Consider the following 23,795-nt stretch of genomic DNA (forward strand, 5'->3'; position numbering starts at 1 on the left):
CCTGTAGGTAAAAGGAAGATCGATTTACGGGGGGGCGGGGGGGGGGGCGGGCAGTGAGGAGGGAGAACGATCATCTTTTTTTTAAAAAATAATTTCCTTTTTATTCATTCATTCATTCATTCATTCATTTATAGCACTGATCTTTTAATGTTGGGTGCAAAATGCTCCCCCAGCCCCTCCCCCACCATTAAGAAGGCATGCAGTATGATAATAATGCCCTTTCCATTCAACATTCCTCCGGTAGATTACAATGGTCTTTTCCGAGGGGGGCATTTTAATTGCAAAGAAGTTGTGTGTCCAACGCTGGACACAAAGCGGGAGGGGGAGAGAATACACACCAAAAAAATAAAAAAATAAAAAAATTAGTGGGTTGGGGGAGGGGGAGGGGTCGTAGCTGAGAAGGCGAGCCAGCCTCGGAATAGGTGCGGTGTCCCTTTAAGAGTCAAATGGAATGTATCAAAACAAAAAGGCCGCGCGCCCATTGGTCGGGCGATCAGCACGTGAACTCACAGCTGATTTCCTGGCTTTTTGTTGCTGCCGCCGCTGCCGCCGCCGCCGCCGTGTGTCAGTTTCAAAGCTCGCTGCCCGGCCCGCAGCCCCGCAGCCCCGGCGCCCCGCAGCCCCGGCGCCCCTCGCGCGCCCCGCCGCCCGCTTCCTCGGGGGTCGCCGCAGAGCGGGCAGCACGCCGCCGCCGCCGCCAGCCGCGGGGGCTTCCTCTCCTCGCGCTCCGACCGACCCCCCTCGAGGAGCAGACCCGACCCCCATCATGGCACATTCTGCCCAGCTGAACATCTTGGAGCAGAACTGCCCCATCCAGGTGGAGCACGATCGGAAGCGGAGGCAGTTCACGGTCAAGCTGAATGGTAATGGAGCGCCGGCCGAGGCTCACTTTTCTCTCCCCTCTCTCCTCACCCCCCCACCCCTGTCTCCTTCCCTTCTCCCCTTCTCCCCCCCAGCCATCACTACCCCCCTCCCCTTCTTTTCTATCTTTTGTTTGCACAGAAAGCAAGAAGCTAGCGAGCTAATGCAAAGAGTGCCCTCTAGCTAAACCGGGATTGATTTTTTTTTTCTTAGAATCGAGTTTTCCTCTTTCTCTTTTTTTTATTATTATAATTTTATTTTATTTAGCAGCGGCGGCAAGGCCGGTTATGCAATGGAATTAGAGTCCACAGAGCCCCTGGAAACCCCAAAAGGGTGGGAGGGAGGGAGAATCTGTGAAACGTATCGGAGTCTCATCCCTGCTGGAAGGACAAGTAATGAGTGCTCCCAGCTGATCTCCTCTTACCATCCCATCCCCCTGTCTCAGAGATCTGTGCTTTGTCTCTACCTCTTTGCCCTCCGGTGCCCACCAGAAGCTGGGCTGGTGCCTTGGGGTGCGAAAAGTGGGTGGCAGAGCACCTGCCCACTCAACTTGTGTTTGTAAACAAGCTACATTAGTGGAGGCTGTACTTGCTCTCAGGATCCTGGATTTTCGATTCCGACTCTTGGGGGTTATGGAGAGAGACCCTAGTCCCTCCCGATGATTTTTTTTTTTAAGAAAAAAGGGTCCCGGACTCTTGGAGATCTCCTTTAAGGGGCTTGCGTCCCCCTTCTCCCCCTCCGACCCCCTTCATGTGTTGCAGTCTCAGCCCTGACAGGTTGAAAGGTCCGAATTGCATTCCTTTCCTCCTTCAGCCCTGGGGCTACTGGTGGAAAGTCACTGGATGTGAAAAGTTTTCTTTCTGCAACTTGCAGCCAGGAAGGAAAGATTATCTCTAGTTCATTGTCTCTTCAGGTCAATTGGAGCATTTCATGGGCACATACCAGGCGGAGGAGCTTTTTGAACTCCGGGTGGGAAACTTTGCATTTGTGTTTAACTCTGAGAAGTGCAGTGTGTTGAATGAAGGGCCCTGAGGGGGAGCTCAGGGAAAGACTTGGGACAGAAATCCCACCTTCCAAGTGACTTTCTTGGGCAGGAGAGACCAGAGAAGGAGAGTTTTGTCCCTCTTACAAATAACATCTTCAATAAATGCTTGTTGAATTGAATTAAGACTTTAATTACTTCTTCTGAACTTAAAGCTGCTGTTAATGTTTCTCTTGTTCTATAAAGTTCTCACCACTTTTATAGATCCACCCCTTTCCCTTTTTCCCTTTGAAGTCTGAAATGTGGGGCTTCCTCTATGGCCTCTCTTCTCTTAGAATTTCTTCACCACCCACTTACCACGTTGGAGAAAGGATCTTAGGATTTTTGAACTAACCCGAACCCTGCTCAGTCTCCCTCCACTCTCACTCCCATTTAAGAAAGCCCAGTGAAAAATGATTTTTTCCAAAGCCATTTGGATAGTGTAAGTGAAATCTGAACCTAACACTTCTGGATTATAATCCACTGCCCTTTACACTTTAGATGGTCCTGGATTGAAGTGAATTGTCCTGTTTTTATTCCTTTAAAAAAACAAACAAACCCAAATTAGTCTTTCCCCAGCCTAATTATGGGGGCACTGCAAGAGTCAAGATAGATAAGGGAGAAATACAGCCAAACAGCCCCTTGGAGAGTAGAGACAACCCTGTGATCCTGGTGGGTTTTTTTTTTGTGTGTTTTGTTTTGTTTGTATTTTTTTGCAGTTCGAAGAACCACAGTTTCTTGGTGAGCACCCTAATTGTTCGTTCTAAACATATACAGAGATGGCAGTCTGCTTGCTGCATCTGGTTCAGAATGATTTGGGTAGAAACAGTAGTCCATTTTTAGACCGACAGAAATTGTAGGCAGAGCTGCTAAAAAAGAAAGGAAAGAGGGAGGAAAAAGTTTTGTTTTGTTTTTAAATTGATTTGGCCCTGGAGTCATCATCCCCTGGAGACAGCTTCAATCAGAGGGCCAGACTAGTTCACAGGGATATTTCTAAACTTTCTCCTCCCTTTCTTTCCCTTCCCCCATTCCAGACCACTAATTATAAAGTGTACTCCCTAAGTCAGCCCTGGGTGAAGAGAAAGCAAGACAAATCCAGGGGGCCAGATGAGGGGTTGTTGAGAGAGTGATTAAAGACTGTGAATCAAAGGCAAGAAATCAAACAGAGCTAGACTGGCTTAAGTCCAGAACAGAAAGACACAAAATTCTCTTTGGCCCACATCTGACTTTATTACTGCCCCTAGGTAGTGATTTCAGATTGATTGGCTTACCACCATGTGCCAGGCAGTCATTGTCCAAAACCTACCCAAGGCAGCCCCTGTCTTCTAGGATCTTCCAAATGCTGAGTAGCATTTGGTAAGTAAGACCCTCCACCTTCCTGGGCCTCAATTATCCCCAGCTGGCACAAGGAAAGAAAATGATAGAGGGGATTGTATGTAGCTGAAATGCCTGTCAAAAATATAAGGCTTCTTCTGGCCTTACAAGCTGATTGTTGAATGAATGAATAGCTTGTTGTAAGCCAAGCACTTGTAGACCCTAAAGCAGTATTATCCAAAAATACTCAGAGAGGGCAGGAGAGGGGGACAGTTGTCTACTTAAGTATTTTCAACCATCAACAATTGCCTGAGTCAGCACTCTTGCCAATGATGGATGTTCTTATTTCCTTCTGGAACCAAGGAAGTCTGCCCAATATGGGGACGTCCAGTGCTGCCTGGTGCTTCTGTCTCCCATAGGAGACAGAATTTCTCTCTGAAAGCAATCAGGCCATGGAGTTAGAGAATGTCAGAGCAGGAAAGGTCCTTAGAAGCTCAACGACCCCTTCATTTTATGTGAATTTTTTTTTACTACAAACTTAATCACCAACAAATATTTCTTTTTACAAAGAACGAGGAAGATGGTTATATATAAAACTCGATTTCTACTAAACTGCTAAAGTTCAAAACTGCACTAAGTTTTTTGGAATATCCTTTATAATTGAACAAGGAAATTGAGGTCTAGGGTAGGAAAGTGACTTTCCCAAGGTAACACAGAATAGAATCTAAGTCTCTCAGTCCAAGGTTCTCACTTTTCACTAGATAATAAGAAAAACCCAACCGAGAAACTAATTCCTGGGTTTTGTTATTATTCAACGTTCATTAATTCTTCAAATATGAGTAAAAAAATCTCCCTGATTGGAGACTTTGTCCAATATACAAAATTGGGAAAAATTTTTGTAGTTAAGAGTGAGTTAATCTCCTTCTCCATACAACTCACATTGATCTTGATGTAGGAATTCTTATCATTACTTTATCCTGGAAAAGCATCTAGGCATAATGGATAGACAGCTGGTCTTGAAGTCAGGAAGTGGGTTTGATTCCTACCTCAGATACTAGATAGCTATCAATCCATCAATGTGATCTTAGGTAAATTATTTAACCTCTCAGTCTGTTTCCTCAACTGTAAAATGAAAGTGATAATAAAAGCATTAACTCCAAAATTTCTAACAAGATAATGGATTTAAAAACACTTTGCGAATCTTAAAGCTAACACTGATTGATATATGATAGCTGTGACTATAATTACCAGGGAGACCTAGCTCACAGAATGGCAATATCTTGCCAGAGGCCCTCCTGGGAAAAGCAGTAAGCATGAATCCCTTCTCTGTGACCTGGTTCCTGGTTTCTTTGGTTGTACATGAGTTTCCTGCAAATCTGAATATGCTCATCTTTTGGTTTCTTCACTCATTAATTGAGAAGTTTGGAATGATGACCTTCGAAGTCCATCCAGCTCTGACATTTTAATGATATATGCAAGGATTTGGCCTAAGGAATGCTCTCTCTGATCTGACCAGCTGTGTGCTATGGTTACTTACTGGAATGAGTCAAAATTTATGCTTGTTAAGTAAGTGATTGGGAATGCTTTTTTGGGTCTCCCCAGCTGACTGGTAAAAGTATTTGCATATTTAATTGCCAAAGCTTTACTGTAAGCCTCCTGTGCACAGAACACTATGTGAGGGGATAGGAGAGAAGTATCCAAGAAGTTCTGAAAGTAGTTAATATCTCCAAAGAGCTTGTAGTGTGATTGGAGATAAGACTGTTACTCGTCCATCTAAACAGAGAAACTAGCACCACAAGTAGATGATAGCTTGTCACAGGTGAGGCACAGAGACAGTGGGGGATCAGAGGAAAGGATATCGATGGTGATAGAGTGCAGAGAAGAGTGGACTTGCAGTAAGAGGACCTAGGTTCTGCTCCATATAAGGGCCCTGAATCCAATGATCTAGATGGCCTTGAGGGTCCCTTTTGTCTTTAAAGCTCTGATCCTGTGATTAGTAGATCAATGAGGGAAATTGTAGTCAAGAAGTCTTCCTAAAAGAAGTGCAACTTGGGCTGAGTCTTGAAAGGTGCACTACATAAACCTTAGAAGAGTTGGGGAGAGCCGTCTAGGCAGGGGAGATAAAGAGTAAGGGGGCAAAGGGGATGCTCCTATATGAATGGGGGACAATGATGATTTAGGCAATCAGGCTAACTTGCCTTAGATCAAAGGTGTCAGCCCATGGTAGGTAGGACCTAGGTGTTGTCAATATGCGTCTTTCTAAGTCAATATGTGACCTGCAGGGATCCCTATGTACACATTAGTGCCCCTTCCCTTTTCTATTTGTTTCAGGTCACAGTCTTATGTTTATAAGAAGTTAGAGGGTGGGGGTCAGCTCGGTGGTATAGTGGATAGAGCACCAGCCCTGGAGTCAGGAGGACCTGAGTTCAAATCCAGCCTCACACACTTAATGCTTACTAAGTTGTATGATCTTGGGCAAGTCATTTAACCCCATTGTCTTGCAAATACCAAAAAAGAAAAAAGAAAGTGAAAACTTCGATCTTCCTTTTTTTAATCCTTATCTCTTGTGCCAGTGAACATTAAAGAAGTTTCTTGGGGTTTGATTTATAAAGGATCTTTAAACCTAAAAGCATAAGAATGAACTAGTTTGGGATACCCTATATTCTCTACTGACACTTGACTGATAAAAGATCTAAAAATTAGAGGGTATGTTTGTCAGTGTTGTAAAAATGTTTCTGTTAGTTGAATTGAATGTGGATGTTCCTAGAATTGGAACCTGACTAGAAGCAGAGCCAGGACAAAGATTGGGACAAATAGTAATAATGCCAGCCAGAAATGATTAAGGCTTGATGTTGGTAACCAGGGAGTGATTGATTCCTTCTTGAGAGCTGCCTACTCTCAGCAAAGGCCAAAGGATCATTCAGGATCACCTGAAGGAACCCGAGGACTACCCTCATATTACAGATTAAGTAATTGAGACTCAGGAAGAATGATTCACTTTTCTAAGGTCACACTGTAAGTTAGAAGTAGCTGAATAAAGAGAGCTGGGGGCCTGAGTTCAAATCTAGCCATGAATATTTAATAATTGTGTGACTCTGGGCAAGTCATTTAATCATTGTTTGCCTCAGTTTCCTCAAATGCAAAATAGGAACACTAATAATATTAATTTCCAGAGTTATTGTACCTGTCAATTGAGATATTTGTTTTTTTAGAAATATTTTATTTATTTTGAATTTTACAATTTCCCCCTAGTTTTGCTTCCCTTCCCCCAACCCCCACTGAAGTCATTCTGTTAGTCTTTACATTGTTTCCATGGTATACATTGATCTCAGTTGAATGTGATGAGAGAGAAATCATATCCTTAAGGAAGAAAAATAAAGAATAAGAGATAGAAAAATTACATAATAAGTTTTTTTCCCCTAAGTTAAAGGTCTTTGGTCTTTGTTTAAACCCCACAGTTCTTTCTCTGGATATAGATGGTATTCTCCATCACAGACAGCCCCAAATTGTCCCTGATTGTTGCACTGATGAAATGAGCAAGTCCATCAAGGTTGATCAACACCCCCATGTTGCTGTTAGGGTATACAATGTGCTTCTGGTTCTGCTTCTCTCACTCAGCATCAGTTCATGGAGATCCTTCCAGGCTTCCCCGAATTCCCATCCCTCCTGGTTTCTAATAGAACAGTAGTGTTCCATGACATAGATATAACCACAGATTGTTAAGCCATTCCACAATTGAAGGACATTTACTTAATTCCCAATTCTTTGCCACCACAAACAGGGCTGTTATGAATATTTTTGTACAGGTGATGTTTTTACCCTTTTTCATAATCTCTTGGGTTATAGACCCAGTAGTGGTATTGCTGGATCAAAGGGTATGCATATTTTTGTTGCTGAGATATTTGTAAAAAATGCTTAGCACAATAAATTGTAATTTTTCCTCACCCAGTGGCATTGCTTTAGGTCTAGACTATAAACTCCTCAAAGGCAGGGACAATTGTATTGTTGTCTTTGTAATATCAGCTGGAGGACAGTGCTTAAGACATACTAATTTGATAAACAGATCCTAGGTCTCTTAGGGTTAGGGTGCCCCTCACTATACCTCATGGCCACCCCTGGCACAAGGCAATAAATGATCAGGTGCTAATGAATGGTAAGTGAGTAAATGTTTTGGACTGGAGGAAATGCCTATTTTTGGTTGGTACCCTGTTTTGGGGGTAGCTTGGGAAGCTTGTCCTGGGTGAGAATCCAACCCTTTGGACTATCCTAGGCTCTTGAGTTCCCACTAGATTTGGGTAAATGGAAGGAGGGTCTTCTTGCTTGTTGAAGTTAAATCCAGAATCAAACTGGGAAATCCCAGTGCCTGAGGGAATAAGGAAGACAGGTTAGCAGCTCCTGACTTCCAGAACACCCAAGCAAGGTCAATGCAACAGATATTTATTAATCACTTCCTGTATGCATAGTACTGCTAGGGAGGAACATAGCCAAAGAGCAAAGCAGTTCTTGTTCTCTTTTACCTCCTCTTGACTACTGATTAATCAGGAGGGCATGGAAACAGAATTCTAGAATGTAAGAGCAACAAGAAGTTGGGATAAAGGAGAAAGTCCTGGACTGAGTTTGAGATACATGAACAACAGCAAGTCACTTAAATTCTATTTCTTCACTTTTTAAATGGAAATTTTCATTATCTGTTGTGTTGTGGCAAGGAGATTTTGTTGTAAACCTAAAAGGGATACAGAGACATGAACTGTACATTTATTAAGAATCTACTGTCTACATGGCATTGTGTCAAGATCTGGGGATTCAAAGAAAGTTATAAGACAGTCCCTGCCTCAGAGATCATAGGGACAATCTGGGAGGAAAATGCACAGAGGGAAACTGGAGCCCTAGTGAACATATTGTTACTCTATTTTCAGATAAGGAAATGGAAATCGGTAGCTGTGTGACTCTGGGCAAGTCATTTCACCCTGTTTTGTCTCAGTTTCCTCAACTGTAAAATGAACTAGAGAAGGAATTTCTTTGCCAAGAAAATCCCCAAATGGGGTCACAGAGAGTCAGACACAACTGAATAACAACAAACCAAAATCTAAAAGAGGGAATTGATTTGATATGGCTTCTTAGTGGCAGAGCTAAGACTTGCATAAAGATCAGTGGTTCTTTCTGGTGTGAACGGATGACCAGGCTGTAAATAGACTCCTTGGCTGTGCCATCTGCTTATATGTAGCCATACCAGATGAAGGAACCCTTCTTTCTGATTCCTGTCTCCTCCCCGTGCCTGGAACTAAAAGCCCCCCTTCTGGGATGTTTGCATTGCATCTACTGGGGTGTCTTCTTATGTTTATTTTCTCTCCTTGGTAACATTCTGCTGCCCAAGAGTATCAATACAGAGAGGGAGAGAATCATTTACCTGAAGAGTTTCTACCTTTCCATCTCCTCCCATCCCCACCCCACAGCAGGCAGCTTGTGTGGGCACTGCTCCAGAACCTCTGGTTCCCTTCATTGCCAGAACCTGTTTTTTTTCCAATTTGTTTGTTCAGCTTTTCTGCACATTCACCATGTTCTAGAAATCTGTTTCCATGCCCTTCTGACCAAGCAGTGGAACAGGAGAAGGTAAGCTCTTTTAGAGCAGTAACTGCTCTGCTTTGGACTGGATCCATTCCTAGCACCTCACACAAAATTATATATACAGTAGGTGATTAATAAATGTTTGTTGCATTGATCTTGCTTCAACAGGCATTCTCCTTCCATTCTCTCTATTCCAATGGGAATTCAAGAAGATAACTTCAGATTGATTTTGCAAGTGATCACCCTGGCAGACCATAGTGTGACTATGGCAGACTGGGGGGGGGGGGGGAAGGAAGAGTAAGGGGGGGATGATTGATCCAGCTGTGTTTGAAAGGTACTGGGAAAGACCCTGCCTTTGTCAGGGAGTAGATGAACTGGAGTCAGGAGCATCTGGGTTCCAGGCTCCACCTAGACACCTAGTAGCAGGAGAACTTCTTTAACCTGTTTTTCCATCTGTCAGAGGTTCGACCTCATAGCCAGGTAGACCCAAGGTCAAGTTCCACCTCTGACCCATCTATGCCAACCGGCTACCCCTGGACTTGAACCCTTATCCTCTCAGTGCCCCCCCCACCAAGAAATTCTCTGAGGCCATCACTTGTTGACTTAAATGGATAGAAGTGGCTTTCTGCATCCAAAAATATGGGTGATAAATGACTGGAATACTTAACTTATAGGGTTAGTGTGAGGATCAAATGAGGTGATGTAGTAAGGCAGTTGTTTGACCTGAAAAAGAACTGAGAAGATCTGAATTCAAATCCTGTCTCAGACAACCTTGAGGAAATCAGTTGACCTGTTTTGCAGGCATAGTTACCCCTTCTTCAAAACAAGATTAATTAACACCTACCTAAAAAGATAACAATAATAATAACAACAACGCTTGCCTCCCAGAATTAAATTAGATAATATTTGTAAGGGGCTTTGCAAACCTTAAAAAAAATACACTCATACATACATACCCACAGTAATAATAACATTAAGATGCTTTAAGTTTTCAGTTCTTTTAAATCCATTTGAGCATCATAATAACCTGAGAGATAGGGGTGGGAGTATTCTGGTCATTTGACAGATGAGCTAGTTCGGGGCAGAGTCAGGTCCAGAACCCTTGTCTCTAGGAGTGCCATCTCCAGACCTGTCCCATCATACCCTCCTGCTCTGTGGCCAGGCTGAGATAACTACTTATTCCAATGCTTCTACCCAGTCTGAGGAGCTGTGGTTGGCTCCTCACATAACAGTGTCAGCCGGAGAGGGAGTGAAGCTGCCCAATGGTGCCACTGATTCTACCAAGGACACACCAGAACTGAGCTGTGCCCACAAAGATGGGAGGGTGTGATACCTCTATCAGAAGGGTGCAGCTGCCTCAGTTCTCCTGCCTCACATAGAACAGGGGCATTCAGAAATGGAGAGGGAGGCTGATCAGGGATGGCTCCAAGCCTTACCCCTGCCTTCGTTGGTCTCATCTCTTTCCAGCAGTAGCTGCTTTGCTTTGCAAAGTGTGCCCCACCCCATCTGTACAAGGATAGCCACATCCTGAGAAATGGACACTTTGTGACCAATTTTTCTTCCGAAGAGGTAGTGAGCTCCCCATCCCTGGGAATGCTCATTAGCGAATCGAATGCTCACTAGTCAGGGAGAACTTAGAAATTATACTTGTACTGGGTGGTGGTAGTTGTTATTTTTTAATATTTTTTTTTGGTTTGTTTGTTTTCCTTTGTGTATACCTACCTGCCCCGGTTACTTCAGATTGATGTCTAAAATGATCACTTTGCAAGACAGCCAGTTGTGTGATGATGACAGACTGAGGAGAAGGAAGAGTTCTTGGGGATGGTTGATCCAACTAGATTTGAGAGGTTCACTCTGCCTTTGTTGAGTGGATAGTGACTGGGAATGCTTTTTAATTGATGTTTGAGTCTAGAATTGAATCTTCTAGCCCAGTTCTAGGTTTGGTCAGAGCCCATTTGGTGGTTTTACTTAAAACAATGTGAACTATCTTTTAAGTGATATCCGGTTTTTATTCCCTTATGTATTTATGGCCTCCAAAGAGTCATCATGGTTTCTTAATTGGGAAAGGACTGGCTCTTTCCTGAAGTATTTTGGTAGTACTAGATCTAAAGTCAGAAAGGACTGAGTTTAAATGCAGCCTTAGTCACACTAGCTGTGTGTGACCCTGGGCAGGTCATTTAACCTCTGTTTGCCTCAGTTTCCTCAACTTTACAATGGGGATAATAATTGTACATACCTCCCAGGATTGTTGTGCGATACCCATTCTGAATGTTATGGCTGAAAAAAAAAGATTGATTTCTGAGTATGTGTCTGAAAACTGTAAATTCCATAGAAGTGGGGGCGGCTAGGTGGCGCAGTGGATAGAGCACTGGGCCCTGGAATCAGGAGTAGCTGAGTTCAAATCCAGTCTCAGACACTTAATAATTACCTAGCTGTGTGGCCTTGGGCAAGCCACTTAACCCCATTGCCTTGCAGAAACTTTAAGAAAAAAAATTCCATAGAAGTCAGAACTCATTTTATTTAGAGCTTTAAGGCTAGGAGTTGGTTAAAATCACCTCAAAGAGAAAAACTGATAAAAATTTTTCCATGATTATTTACATCTCAGAAATCAGAGTTTAATGTATTATTTTGTTGCTTGTCTAGACTTAGGAAATTGAAGGAGAAAACATTAGCAGTATAGATTAAACTTGCAAGTGTATCATTTGTATATATTTTTTCTTTCTGGAAATCTGATTGTTAAATACTTAATGAGCAAGCCCCTGCTTTGAAGTGTGGTCCTTACCTTCTGGAATTTATAGTCTAATGGAAAGTGAGGAGTGTGGCAAAGACAAAAGGAGAAATAGCAATAGAAGATATTGGGCAGCCCAGCTTCTATTGCATTTTGTTTCAGAAGAGCAAGAAGCAGCAATGGCCTGAGCCCTTGGAGAGCTTGATGACTTGGCTGTGGAGGAATTTTGTGTCCAGTCTTGCTCCTCCATGTGGAGCTGCTGAAGGCTGGGCCAGGCTTCTCTGGGAGGCCCTGAAATAGCCTCCCCTGTCTGGGTGTTAATGAAACCCATAACAGGTGGCTGGCTGTCATTGAGACACAGCCAGGAGATGGAGAAGGGGGCTGAACCAGAAAGGAGGCAAGCTGGACCCAGAACCAGAAAAATCTGGGGTCTGGGAGGCCACTAATGCTTGCTAGTAGGGAGACCATGGACAAGTCATTTCACTCCTGCAAGTGTCCCCATCTGTAAAATAGGGATGATGAGACTAAAAGTACTAGATTTATGGGCTGTGAGACAGTTTTGATCTAAAGTCCTTTGCAAACAGACAGGGGGGGGGGGTGGTAGAGTGGAAACAGGAAAGCTCATCTTCCTGAATTCAGATGTATCTTCAGATATTTACTACCTGGGTGACCCTGGGTTGGTCACTTGACTTTGCCTCAGTTTCATCTGCAAAAATGATCTGAAGAAGGAAATGGCAAACCATTCCAGTATCTTTGCCAAGGAAATCTCAAATGACTCCTGGAGAGTTGGAAACTATTTAAGTATCTTCATCAGGCCCCCTCTCTCTAGTACCCTAAGCAGAGTTATTAAATCTAATGTTGGTGAAAATCTAAGCCATCTACTCTTTTCAGGTGTTGATAACCAACATGAGGAAGTACAGATGGAAAAAACATACTTGGTTTATTTTGTTGTTTTTGTTGTTTTTGCAAGGCAATGGGGTTAAGTGGCTTGCCCAAGGTCACACAGCTGGGTAATTATTAAGTGTCTGAGGCCAGAACTGAACCCAGGTCCTCCTGACTCCAAAGCTGGTGCTCTATCCACTGTGCCACCTAGCTGCCCAAGGAAAGAATACTTGGAAGGCACATGGTCCAGCCACATGCCCTCAAGCAGGACTAGATCAGTTTGGTGGAGTAAGGGATAGAACATTAAATCTGTAGTCAGGAAGATGCTACTTCAAATGTGGCTTCAGGTGCATGCTAGCTGTGTGGCCCTAGGCAAGTCACTCAACCTCTTACTGCCTCAGTTTCTTCAAATGTAAAACTGTTGTGCTCTCTGGGCCTTGAGTCAGGAAGACACCTTTTCCTGAGTTCAAATCTGTCCTCAGACACTTTCTAGCTGTGTGACCCTAGATAAGTCACTTACCTCTTTTTGCCTCAGTTTCCTCATCTGTAAAATGAACTAGAGAAGGAGGAAATAACAAACTACTCCCAGTATCTTTTCCAAGAAAACCCCAAAATGGAGTCACAGAGAGTCTGACAGCACTGAAAAGTGCCTACAAATTGTGATCAAGGTGATTATTCGAATAACTGATTGATTATTGTCCTTTGTAACAGAAGAAGAACATGTGTTCTTGACCACCCATTTGAATGCCCAGGAGCTCTTTGCCTGGGAAGGATTAGACCCTTTCTCCCCTAGGTCATCGCTTCACAGCCCAGTCTGTATATCCCATTTATACATCAACTTTCGGAGCTGCTGCCTATCATCCAGAGCATAAAGATGTCCTAGGTGCGTTGGCCTTCCTCATTACCCTTCGATGTTTTTGACCCATCAGAAGAGACACTGCTGTGGGTGTATGAACCTGTGTATTCAGGGAGTGTAACAGTTGTGATGGGAAGAATCCTAGATTTGGAGTTAGGTGACCTGGATTTACCTCTAATATAGTCAGACTTCTGACTATGGGTGAGTGATCCCCTTGACAAAACTCTATGATCCTCTGCTTTCTTACCTGTAAGAAGAAAAAAAAAAAGATACTTGTATTGCCAAACACCCAGAGGTGTGAACATCAGATGAGATGGTGCATCCTAAAAAAAGTGATGTGGGGGCGGCTAGGTGGCGCAATGGATAGAGCACTGGCCTTGGAGTCAGGAGTACCTGAGTTCAAATCCGGTCTCAGACACTTAATAATTACCTAGCTGTGTGGCCTTGGGCAAGCCACTTAACCCCATTGCCTTAAAAAAATCTAAAAAAAAAAGTGGTGTGTGTGTGTGTGTGTGTGTGTGTGTGAATTGTTAATAATAATAATGCTAGCTTTCATTATAGATAGGTCACTTCAAAGGTTCACAGAGCTCTTGACCTATGTTATCTCACTTGATCTTCACAACAAGAGAGGTGTTTTCATTATCCCCTTTTTGTTGTTATTGTTTCTGTTTCAATTGTGTCTGACTCTTTCTTAACCCCATTTGGAAGTTTTCTTGGCAAAGTTACTGGAATATTTTGCCATTTCTTTCTCCAACTCATTTTACAAGTGAGGAAACTGAGGCAAATAAGGTGAAGTGGCTTGGCCAGGGTCACATAGCCAGGAAGTCTAAGGCCAGACTTGAACTCTGGTCTTCCTGACTTAAGGCTTGGCATAATATATCAATCAACTGCTGCTTATTATTTATTATTATTATCCTTATTATTGCTGTTTTTAATCAATGATATTTGTGAAGTACTGTGTGAGGTAATGTGATGGCAGGTCGGTCTTGAAAACTTCAGTTGAATACCTTTTTTCTTTTTCTTTTTCTTTTCTTTTTCTTTTTTTTTTTTTTAGCAAGGCAAATGGGGTTAAATGGCTTGCCCAAGGCCACACAGCTAGGTAATTATTAAGTGTCTGAGACCGTATTTGAACCCAGGTACTCCTGACTCCAAGGCTGGTGCTTCATCCACTGCGCCACCTAGCCGCCCCTGAATCCCTTTTTCTAATATATTATGATTCATATGACCATGGACATATCACATAACCTCTCTAGTGTCTTGACAGCTCTGTAAAACGACTCTTCATGTGTGGAGGGAGTTTTCGAAGGAGGAGGTCCTCACTGATGAAATCCAGAGACAGGAACACCCCACCAGGTCCATTAGAACCTGCTGGGGTTCTGCTGCTTCAGGTTTACAGAGGGCCTTTTTTTTTTTTTTTTTTTTTTTTAAACAACAACCCTCTGGAGGAAGACAGTGTAAAGTATTAGAATCCACCCTCCTTTTGTGGATGAGGAGACTGGCTTAAAGAATTCATTGAAATTCATTGATTTGGGGCAGCTAGGTGGCGCAGTGGATGAAGCATAGTCCCTGGAGTCAGGAGTACCTGAGTTCAGCTCTGGCCTCAGACACTTTAATAATTACCTAGCTGTGTGGCCTTGGGCAAGCCACTTAACCCCATTGCCTTGTAAAAAAAACCTAAAAAAAAATTTTTGTCACAGAGTTCTTTTAAATTATAAACTTCTTTTACTGTTTTCTTTATATGTGGTGAATTTTTTTTTTCCGTTGTGAGAATCTATAGTGTAAAGTCAGGTCCACAGAGCACACAGAGCTAGGAATTAGACCAATAGTTAGATTGGAAGCTCCTTGAGGGTGGGGACTATCTTTTGCTCCTTTTTTTAGGCATAGACTTAACATTTAGCTTATTAAATGTTTACTGACTGACCTGCCACTAGCTCATTGTCTATCTTGGATACTCCATGTCCCCCTTCTCTGGGCCTCAGTTTCCTCAATTGTAGAGCACCTTCAGTAGTTCGAAGGAGTATTGGGGAAACAAATGAGTTCACATGTGCAGAAATACTTTGGGGGGTGGGAAGGAACACACTTCTCTAAAGCCATCCTGTTGGTGATGGTATTATTTCTTTCCTTTTCATTCAATGCCATTGAACCAGAGCCATTCCGGATTGCCTGGGAAAAGAGTCAACTTGTTTATAAGAACTGAATTAGCAGGAAGTTGAATTTATGAATGAAAATACCCCAGTGCCGGGTGCAGTCTGTCAGATTAAAAAACAAAAGCATCATTCCTGACCCTAAAATTTTCTGAGAGATAATTTCCCCTTCAACAAAGTTTCCTAATCTTTTTTTTCCTAATCATGAATCACTTTAATAAAATGAGTCTATGAAAACTACAAAATAATATTTTCAAATGCATAGGATTGCAGGAAACCAGTTATAACAAAGAAGAGTTATTAAAATGTTTCTTTTTGTTTTTTAAATTTTTATTTATTTCATTAAATATGTTCTAATTGCAGGTAAAAAGAAGTTTACAATCATTTGTTAAAATTTTGATTTCCAAATTCTCTCCCTCTTTCCTTCTTCCTCCTTGAGAAGACAAGCAACCTGATATTGATTATATATATGAAATCATATAAAATTTTTTTTTACTTTTTTTTTAAGTTTTTGCAAGGCAGTGGGGTTAAGTGACTTGCCCAAGGCTACACAGCTAGGTGATTATTAAGTGTCTGAGGTTGGATTTTAACTCAGGCACTCCTGACTCCAGGGCTGTTGCTCTATCCACTGTACCACCGAGCCACCCCTTGAATAAATTTTTTTAAAAAATCACAAACTCTAGATTAAGAATTCTTACTCTAGGATCTTGTCAGAAAAAATATGTGAAGTATAGACAGTTAATCTATTCATAGCAACATCTTCCCTGTATTAGCTTTTTGATTGGGAGAGGTGGAATGAAGCAAAGCTCTGAGAGGAATGAGCAGGAGTCAAGTGGGTCTAGTGGATAGAACATCATCTTAGAATAAGGAAGTTCAAATCCAGTCTCATATGCTTGATACTGACTAGACATGTGACCTTGGGCAAGTCATTTAACCTAATTGTCTCATTAAAAAAAATAAAAGAAAATTACAAAAGGTCTTCTGGTAGAATTGGGGCTAAGGGGAGTTGGGGAGAGGAGATAGGAAAGAAGTTTCCTGCAGTGTTTAACTTTAAAAACAACAGCTTTAACAGTTTTGGTTGCCCACCTCTCTAGCAGTATCTATAGAGAATTGTTATAATTTATCAACTCCCTTCCACAAACCTCATTCCTGCTTCCTTTACCCCAGGCCCTTGAGCAGCAATGATAATCCAAGGAAAAACCCAGCCTGGATCTTCCCCCAACCGATTCTTGTGTTTTTCCAAACCTTTTCCTATGAGATTAGTCATCTCTTAGTACAGGAATTGACTGATGAAAGAGATAAGGAGACCCTTGCTGCCAGCCAGTTGGTCTCACTCTGCCTTACCCTCTGGTGGTGCTGGCTCTGAGGAGGTCACCCTGTCTGGGGAGGTGGTGACGCGTGCCCCACATTGATTCTGAAACGGGCCCTTGTCAGATGGTGACACAATCAGACAGCTTGGATTTCTCCTGTAACTTTTCTAAGCCAAAGGGTTCAGTTTCTCATCTGATGTCGTGGATGAAGCGAGCCCATTTTGCAGATGGGGGAGACTGAGGGCCAGAGAGACAATGAAACCAGATCAAAAAGAATCAGGGAGTTGGGGCTGAAATGAAGCTCCATTTTTTTCTACAGTGTCCAAACTTTTTTTTGAAAGTTTATTTTATTCTGAACTTAATAAATAAATGGGCATTTCTGCATACACAGTAGAATAGAAAGCAGAAATCATGAATGAAACTGTGAATCTCTTATGTACAACTTGCTTTTCTTTTTGAATATATGATGAATTCAACATGTAGATTTGCAAGCTTATCTCATCTTTTTTTGGCCTTCTTTTCTATAACTTTTTTTTTTTAGGTTTTTGAAAGGCAAATGGGGTTAAGTGGCTTGCCCAAGGCCACACAGCTAGGTCATTATTAAGTGTCTGAGGCCGCATTTGAACCCAGGTACTCCTGACTCCAGGGCCCATGCTTTATCTACTGCACCACCTAGCCGCCCCTATAACTTCTTTTAAGTGACTCTTTTTTTTTCTTCTTTATCTCTTTTCTTTCTCCCTCTGTCCTTCTCTGTCTCAGTCTCTGAGAGAGAGAGAGAGAGAGAGAGAGAGAGAGAGAGAGAAAGAAATCTGAGGTTGAAGATGGTTACTGACTGAGGGGAATCAGGGTTCCTAAGAGAGGTGGAATTGAAGATGGGGTGTAAAGAAAGGATGAATAGGGGCAGCTAGGTGGAGCAGTAGATAAAGCACTGGCCCTGGAGTCAGGAGTACCTGAGTTCAAATTTGTCCTCAGACACTTAATAATGACCTAGCTGTGTGGCCTTGAGCAAGCCACTTAACCCCATTTGCCTTGTAAAAACCTTTAAAAAAAAAAAAGAAAGGATGAATAGAGGTGTGAGGGCAGGGAGGTGAACATATCAAAAGTAAGGAATAGGGTGAGTAAAGACAGACTTGAGACCTTGGGAACGAACAGATAGAGGCAAGTAGGGTGTTGTCCCTATTTGTTGGGGTGTAAAAATAAAAAACAACAATAATATTGATAGCATAACATTATATAAATATTAACATAGAGCTATATGATATATTTTATATAATTATATATTCTATTATATGATGCATATGTTTAATCTATAACTATATGCTAACAATAGCAAGAAAGGTTTTTTGAATGTTGTTTTATTTTTTCAATTATATGCAAAGATAGTTTTTAACATTTTTCCACATTTTTCTCCTTCCCTCTCCTGTTTCCATGACAGCACATAATCTGATAGAAGTTGTACAATCACATTTAACATATTTCTATATTAATCATGTTGTGAAGGAAGAATCAGAACTAAAGGGGAAAAACCATGAGAAAAAAGAAAAAATAACATAAGGTTTAAAAAGTGAACATAAAATGTTTTGGTCTCCATTTGGACTTCAGAGTTCTTTCTCTGAATGTGCGTGGCATTTTCCATCTCAAGTCTTGTAGAGTTGTCCTTGATTACTTAAACTGCTAGCATGCAGTGTTTTAAAATTTGCAAAACATTTTTTTCAAACAAATCTCTAAAGTAGCTCTTGAAAATATTAATTGTTCTCACTTAGTCATTGTTTGCCCTTGGTCCTCAAAATAAGACTGTGGCATCTAGAAGGTGAAGCCATGACTTGGAAGTGAATTAAATTTAAGAGAGAAAGAGGTGTGTAAAGTCACCTTTCAGTGTTCTCACTCTACAAATGAGGACATTGAGGCTCAGAGTGATGCCTAAGATAATAACCAGTATGGGTCAAGGGCTGAGATTTGAACCCATGTCTTCTGACTTCCAGGGTCCAGCCTACTTTCAACTATCTCACATTGCCTGTGAAAAAGAATAAATTGGAGGGGCAGCTAGGTGGCACAGTGGATAGAGCACCTGCTCTGGAGTCAGGAGGACCTGAGTTCAAATCCGGTCTCAGACACTTAATAATTACCTAGCTGTGTGTGACCTTGGGCAAGCCACTTAACTCCTTTGCCTTACCAAAAAAAAAAAAAAAATCAGTCTGCAGAGGTAGTATGTCATGAGTTTGGGTGGGAATTAGAAAACTGATACAGATTTTTATGCAGGGAAAATGAAAAGGTCAGATCTACATATAAAAAAGATTGTTCTGGCTTCCTTATGAAAGATGCATTAGAAGAGGAGCTGTTTATATAGATAGAGAAACTGAGATGAGTCAAGGTTAAGTGACTTGCCCTGGGTGTTACAGTTAAAAAAGTGCCTGAGGCTCGATTTGAACTCTGGTCTTCCCGACTCAAGGTGCAGCAGTCTATCATTGTGCCACCTATCTGTAGACCTGTGAAAAGGCATTGCACTACTTGAAATTCCCAGGACCTCATTTCCCAAGAGAAGGGTATATCTGAGGATGATTGTATTGTGATGGGATAATAGCTGGGACATAGGGATCATAGCAGTTTCTGATGGGGTGGAAATGGGTATAGGGGATGGGGGAAAGGGAAAAAAAGAGAAGGGAGGGAGAACAACAGTTCGTGGACAGAGACAAAGACTGATGAGGGACCTGAGTACCTGAGGCCAGTCAAACTGGGAACCTGAGAGTTTCAGGCTTAACTCACTTGGAAATTCCCTAATCCCATGAAATCATAGGTCTAGTCTTAATCATATCTCTGTTATTTAAGTCACGTCCCTATGATCTCATTAACTTTTTGGCTTTTTTGTAATAGTCTTGACTCATTAAGCTTACTATCACTAAAAGCTTCCTCTCTCCCCGCCACCCCTCAAAGTTTGAACTGCTGCAATATTGTTCCTTCCCCAGTCCCAGTCACCAAACACCTTCCTCTTAGGACTAGTTCCTCCACTCCTTTGGTCTCCACCCATTGCTCCTAGGATCAGTCCAGACTGAAGTCTGACCTTACAGATGAGTGTCTGCCCACCCAGTAGAACCAGAAAGGTCACAGGTAGCCAGGTCCCAGCCAAGAATCATGGTATCATCAATTGCCATGGAATATATATAATATATAAAATCATGGGCTGTCCCTAGTTGGAAGGGACCTTTCAGGATCATCTAATCTAGTCCTCTACCTTGAGGAACCTGAGGTTCAGAGAATTGAATTAAATTGCTCCAGGTCACACACCTTGAAAGTCTAATTAGGATTAGTTTAACATCAGTTTTAAAAAAAGGTCAACCAATAATAGGAAGATTCCAGGAAAGGGAAAAGAGGAGATGCATGCCAAAGACAAACCTGTCTCCATTAATTACTTACTGAGTTCAGCATACCCATTAAGCATGAGGCCTCATGCTAGGGAAGATGACATAATCCCTACTCTCTAGCAATTTATAATCTAGTAAGGAAGATGATGATAACAACGTCAGTATTGATGTAGTTTTGTTGTTGAGATGTTTAAATTGTATCTGACTCTGAAATCCCATTTTGGGATTTTTCATGGCCAAGATACTGGAGTGGTTTTTCCAGTCTATTTTATAGATGAGGAAACTGAGGCAAACAGGGCAAAGTGACTTGCCCAGGGTCACACAACTAGTTGAGACTGAATTTGAACTCATGAAAATCAATCTTCCTCTATCCCCAGTGGCACCAAGCTGCCCCAGATAGTGCTTCATGATTTCATTTGATTTCTCACAACAACCCTGACAGATAGATGTTATCACCCCCATTTTACAGATGAGGAAAAAGAGAAATCAAGTGAGTTGCCCAGGATCATCCAACCAGTTTGGAGTCAGCCAGGACTTGAACACAGGTCTTCTGGCTTCATGCCCCCTTCTCTCTAGCTTCCTTACCCCAATGCTACAAAACAATGGGCTAATAGGCTACATTAAAGCCAGTGTAGAGAGCCAGCATCACAATCAAAGCTCCAACATTCCTCATGTGTCCCTCCCTGGGATTATCATGATCTGAAGAACTGTGTTCAGTTCTGGGGCCCCATTTCAGGTAAGACACTGAGAGTCTGGGTCCAAGGCCAGGAGGGTGGTCCTCATGCCAAGGAGTGCTCTGGGAGGATCAGTTGAGGCAGGTGTGGGAAGCTTCTTGGCAAAGAAGAGCCCCTGGGATGGTAGCTATGTTAGGGTGTAAGAAGTCGTCCACCATGTGGCCCTGATGGACAGGACCGGGACCCTGGGGCATGTTGGTATCAGAGTGGATTTGGGCTCAGTCTGAGGAAGAATTTCCCAACAATGAACTGGTCCAGTGAAAGGCGACTGTTTCCTCATGTGAGTCCCTGTGACCAGAGGCACCCCTTCAAGTGGGGACAGATGGACTAATTGGCCACGATGTGGGATGGAAACCTAACATCCAGTAGGGTTTGAGCTTGGGCCAGCTAGATGGTGTCAGAGAGGAGCATTCCAAGGAACAAGGAAGGGACTGGGCTTCAGAAATAGGGAGAGAAGTTACTATGAAGTATTTATTGGTTGTATGAACTTGGACAAATCTCTCTCAGCCTCCATTTTCTCATCTGTAAAATAGGGACAATGATACTCTATTCCCTACCTCAAGTGGTTGTAAAGAAAGTGCTTTGTAAGGACCCATGTTGAAAAATGCTATCCATCTCTAGAGAAAGAACTGATGAAGTTTGAATGCAGATCAAAGCATACTAATTTTTAATTTTTTTTTCAAATTTTGGGGATATCTATTCTCAATCTACACAGAGGGGTAGCTAGGTGGCACATTGGATAGAGCAGTGGTCCTGGAGTCAGGAGTTACCTGAGTTCAAAAAAAATACATATATGTATTATGTGTATGTACATTTGTATGTGTGTGTGTGTATTTTATATATAAAATATAAAGACTTCACATGTATAACCTATATCAGACTGCTTGCCATCTCAGGGAGGGGAGAGGGAGAGAATTTGGAATTCAATATTTTTTTTAAGGTTTTTGCAAGGCAAATGGGGTTAAGTGGCTTGCCCAAGGCCACACAACCAGGTACTTACTAAGTGTCTGGATTTGAACCCAGGTACTCCTGACTCCAGGACAGGTGCTTTATCCACTGTGCCACCTAGCTACCCCTCAATATTTTTAAAGGGAAAAAAATATTAAATTGTTTTTACATATAATTGGAAAAAATACATTATTCCATAATTTAAAAAAGAGATTTATGAACCTTAAAACTTTATAGAAATTTGAGATATTATTATATAAGCACAACTAGATCACCCAGCATTATTAATAGGTTGGATAAATATAAAGTGTTGAATAAAATATTACAGACTGCAAGAATTTGATAGGAACAGATAGCCAAATGATGTGACATTGAGAGTTCCCATTATTCAAGTGGGGTTTTTCATGCTAGTGATTGGGGGGCAGCTAGGTGGCTAGGAGTTAGTGGAACCTGAGTTCAAATTTACCCTCATTCATTTACTAGCAATGTGGGCAAGTCCCTTAACCCTGATTGAATCTAAAAATAAAATAAATGATTCTAGTGACTGAACAAGGTTATGATAGCATGGTTGGCCAGGGCAGTGTTACTTCACTGTCAGTGTGGATTGCTTTGTACCAAGGCACTGTGTTGGTGAAACAGACTCTGGGAGCTCCTGTTCTGGCCAGAGACACCATGTACTAAATGAAAACAGGATCATTTTCATGTGGGAAAAAGTACACTGGAGGCTGGTTGGTCTGGGTGGGGAACAGTCTTCTAAGTCTATTTGAGCTGCATCCAAAGATGGAGGGTAAAGGAGGGAAGTGCCTTCCAGGTAAGGGGAGGTCAGCCAGTGTAAAAGTATAGGGTTTCTGGAGAGAATATTGGTTATTTGTGAAAATAAAGAATTGGCTCCATGTTAGGCCAGGCTAGTGGGAACATCCAGGAATTTGCTCCAGTGGATGAGTGAAGGATTGACTAGGATTCTCTGAATCCTCTGATTCTCTGTCCTATTAGGACAGATTGCTCTGATTCAGTGAATTTTCTCTCGTGTTCAACCCATTGTTGACTGCATTTGAGGGTTTTCTTGGCAGAGAGTTTACCATTCCCTTCTCCCGCTCATTTTATAGAAGAGGTAACTGAGGTACTGGGTGAAGTGACTTGTCCAGTGTCACATAGCTAGGAAATGTCTGAGACCAAAGTTGAATTCAGGAAGATGAGTCCTCCCGACTCCAGGTCCAGAGCTCTGTCCCTCTAGCTGCCACCTTTACCTTTCTCTCTTTCTCCATTTTATGTGTGGTTTTCCTTTATTAGAATCTGGGCTCCTTGTGGGCAGGGATTGTCCTTTCTGCACAATGGCCAGAATCGTCTAAGTACTGAAATACTAAGAAGTCCAGTGTTCCAGTTCACATGGCTGGTAAAGATGGTCTTCCTGACCCCATGGTCAATGTGCTATCCACCATACCTGTTGTCAGCTGGTACCAAACTCAAAAAGAAATGGATCCCTATGGTCTGCATGTTGACTTAAAAAAAAAAACAGAAATTAACATTATCTGTCTTGTATTTTTATCTATTTTTGTTAAACATTTCCCAATTATATTTTAATTTCAGAATTTGATGGACTTGTGAGTTAGACATCTCTTCGTACTGCCTCACTTTCTTTTTGAGAAACTTAACTGTGTAGCTGGCCTGAGGGGCTAGCTAATATATCCTCATGTTGTTCTCTCTTCTGATGTCCTTGTTTTTTTCTGTTTCCTATAGCCATTTTTTTTAAAGGAAATGATATTTTCATTCTGAACCTAACAAACAATAAATAGAATGGGCATTTGCAGCAACATAGTGAAACAGAAAAAAGAATCATTTGTGAGACTGCACATCTCCATTATGGACATATTGTCTTCACTTCATTCTTCTATACCCTCAGGTTACTGATCTCCCTTACAGTCAGATTTCCAACCTCACTTCTCACCAGGTTACCAATAATATCTTTAATTCTATCTTATGGAACCTCTCTGACACTTTTGTTATTATAACCCAGTCCCTCCTTCTAGATTCTTTCCCCTCCCTGGGCTTCAAACTTCTCTTGACCTCAACCTC

General features: G+C 42.0%; 1 protein-coding gene across 1 annotated transcript in view; it reads left to right on the plus strand.

Moving 5' to 3' along the window:
* The first annotated feature begins 690 nt into the window (after positions 1 to 690).
* The window catches only part of NATD1 (N-acetyltransferase domain containing 1), a 46,055-nt gene continuing 22,950 nt past the window's right edge, over positions 691 to 23,795 (plus strand). Inside the window, exon 1 of the mRNA XM_074207356.1 lies at positions 691 to 863. Coding sequence (XP_074063457.1) covers positions 767 to 863 — 97 coding nt within the window. The 5' untranslated portion in view covers positions 691 to 766. The remainder of the gene's footprint in view (positions 864 to 23,795) is intronic.

The sequence above is a fragment of the Macrotis lagotis genome, chromosome X (genome assembly GCF_037893015.1).
Source record: "Macrotis lagotis isolate mMagLag1 chromosome X, bilby.v1.9.chrom.fasta, whole genome shotgun sequence".
NCBI lineage: Eukaryota > Metazoa > Chordata > Mammalia > Peramelemorphia > Peramelidae > Macrotis > Macrotis lagotis.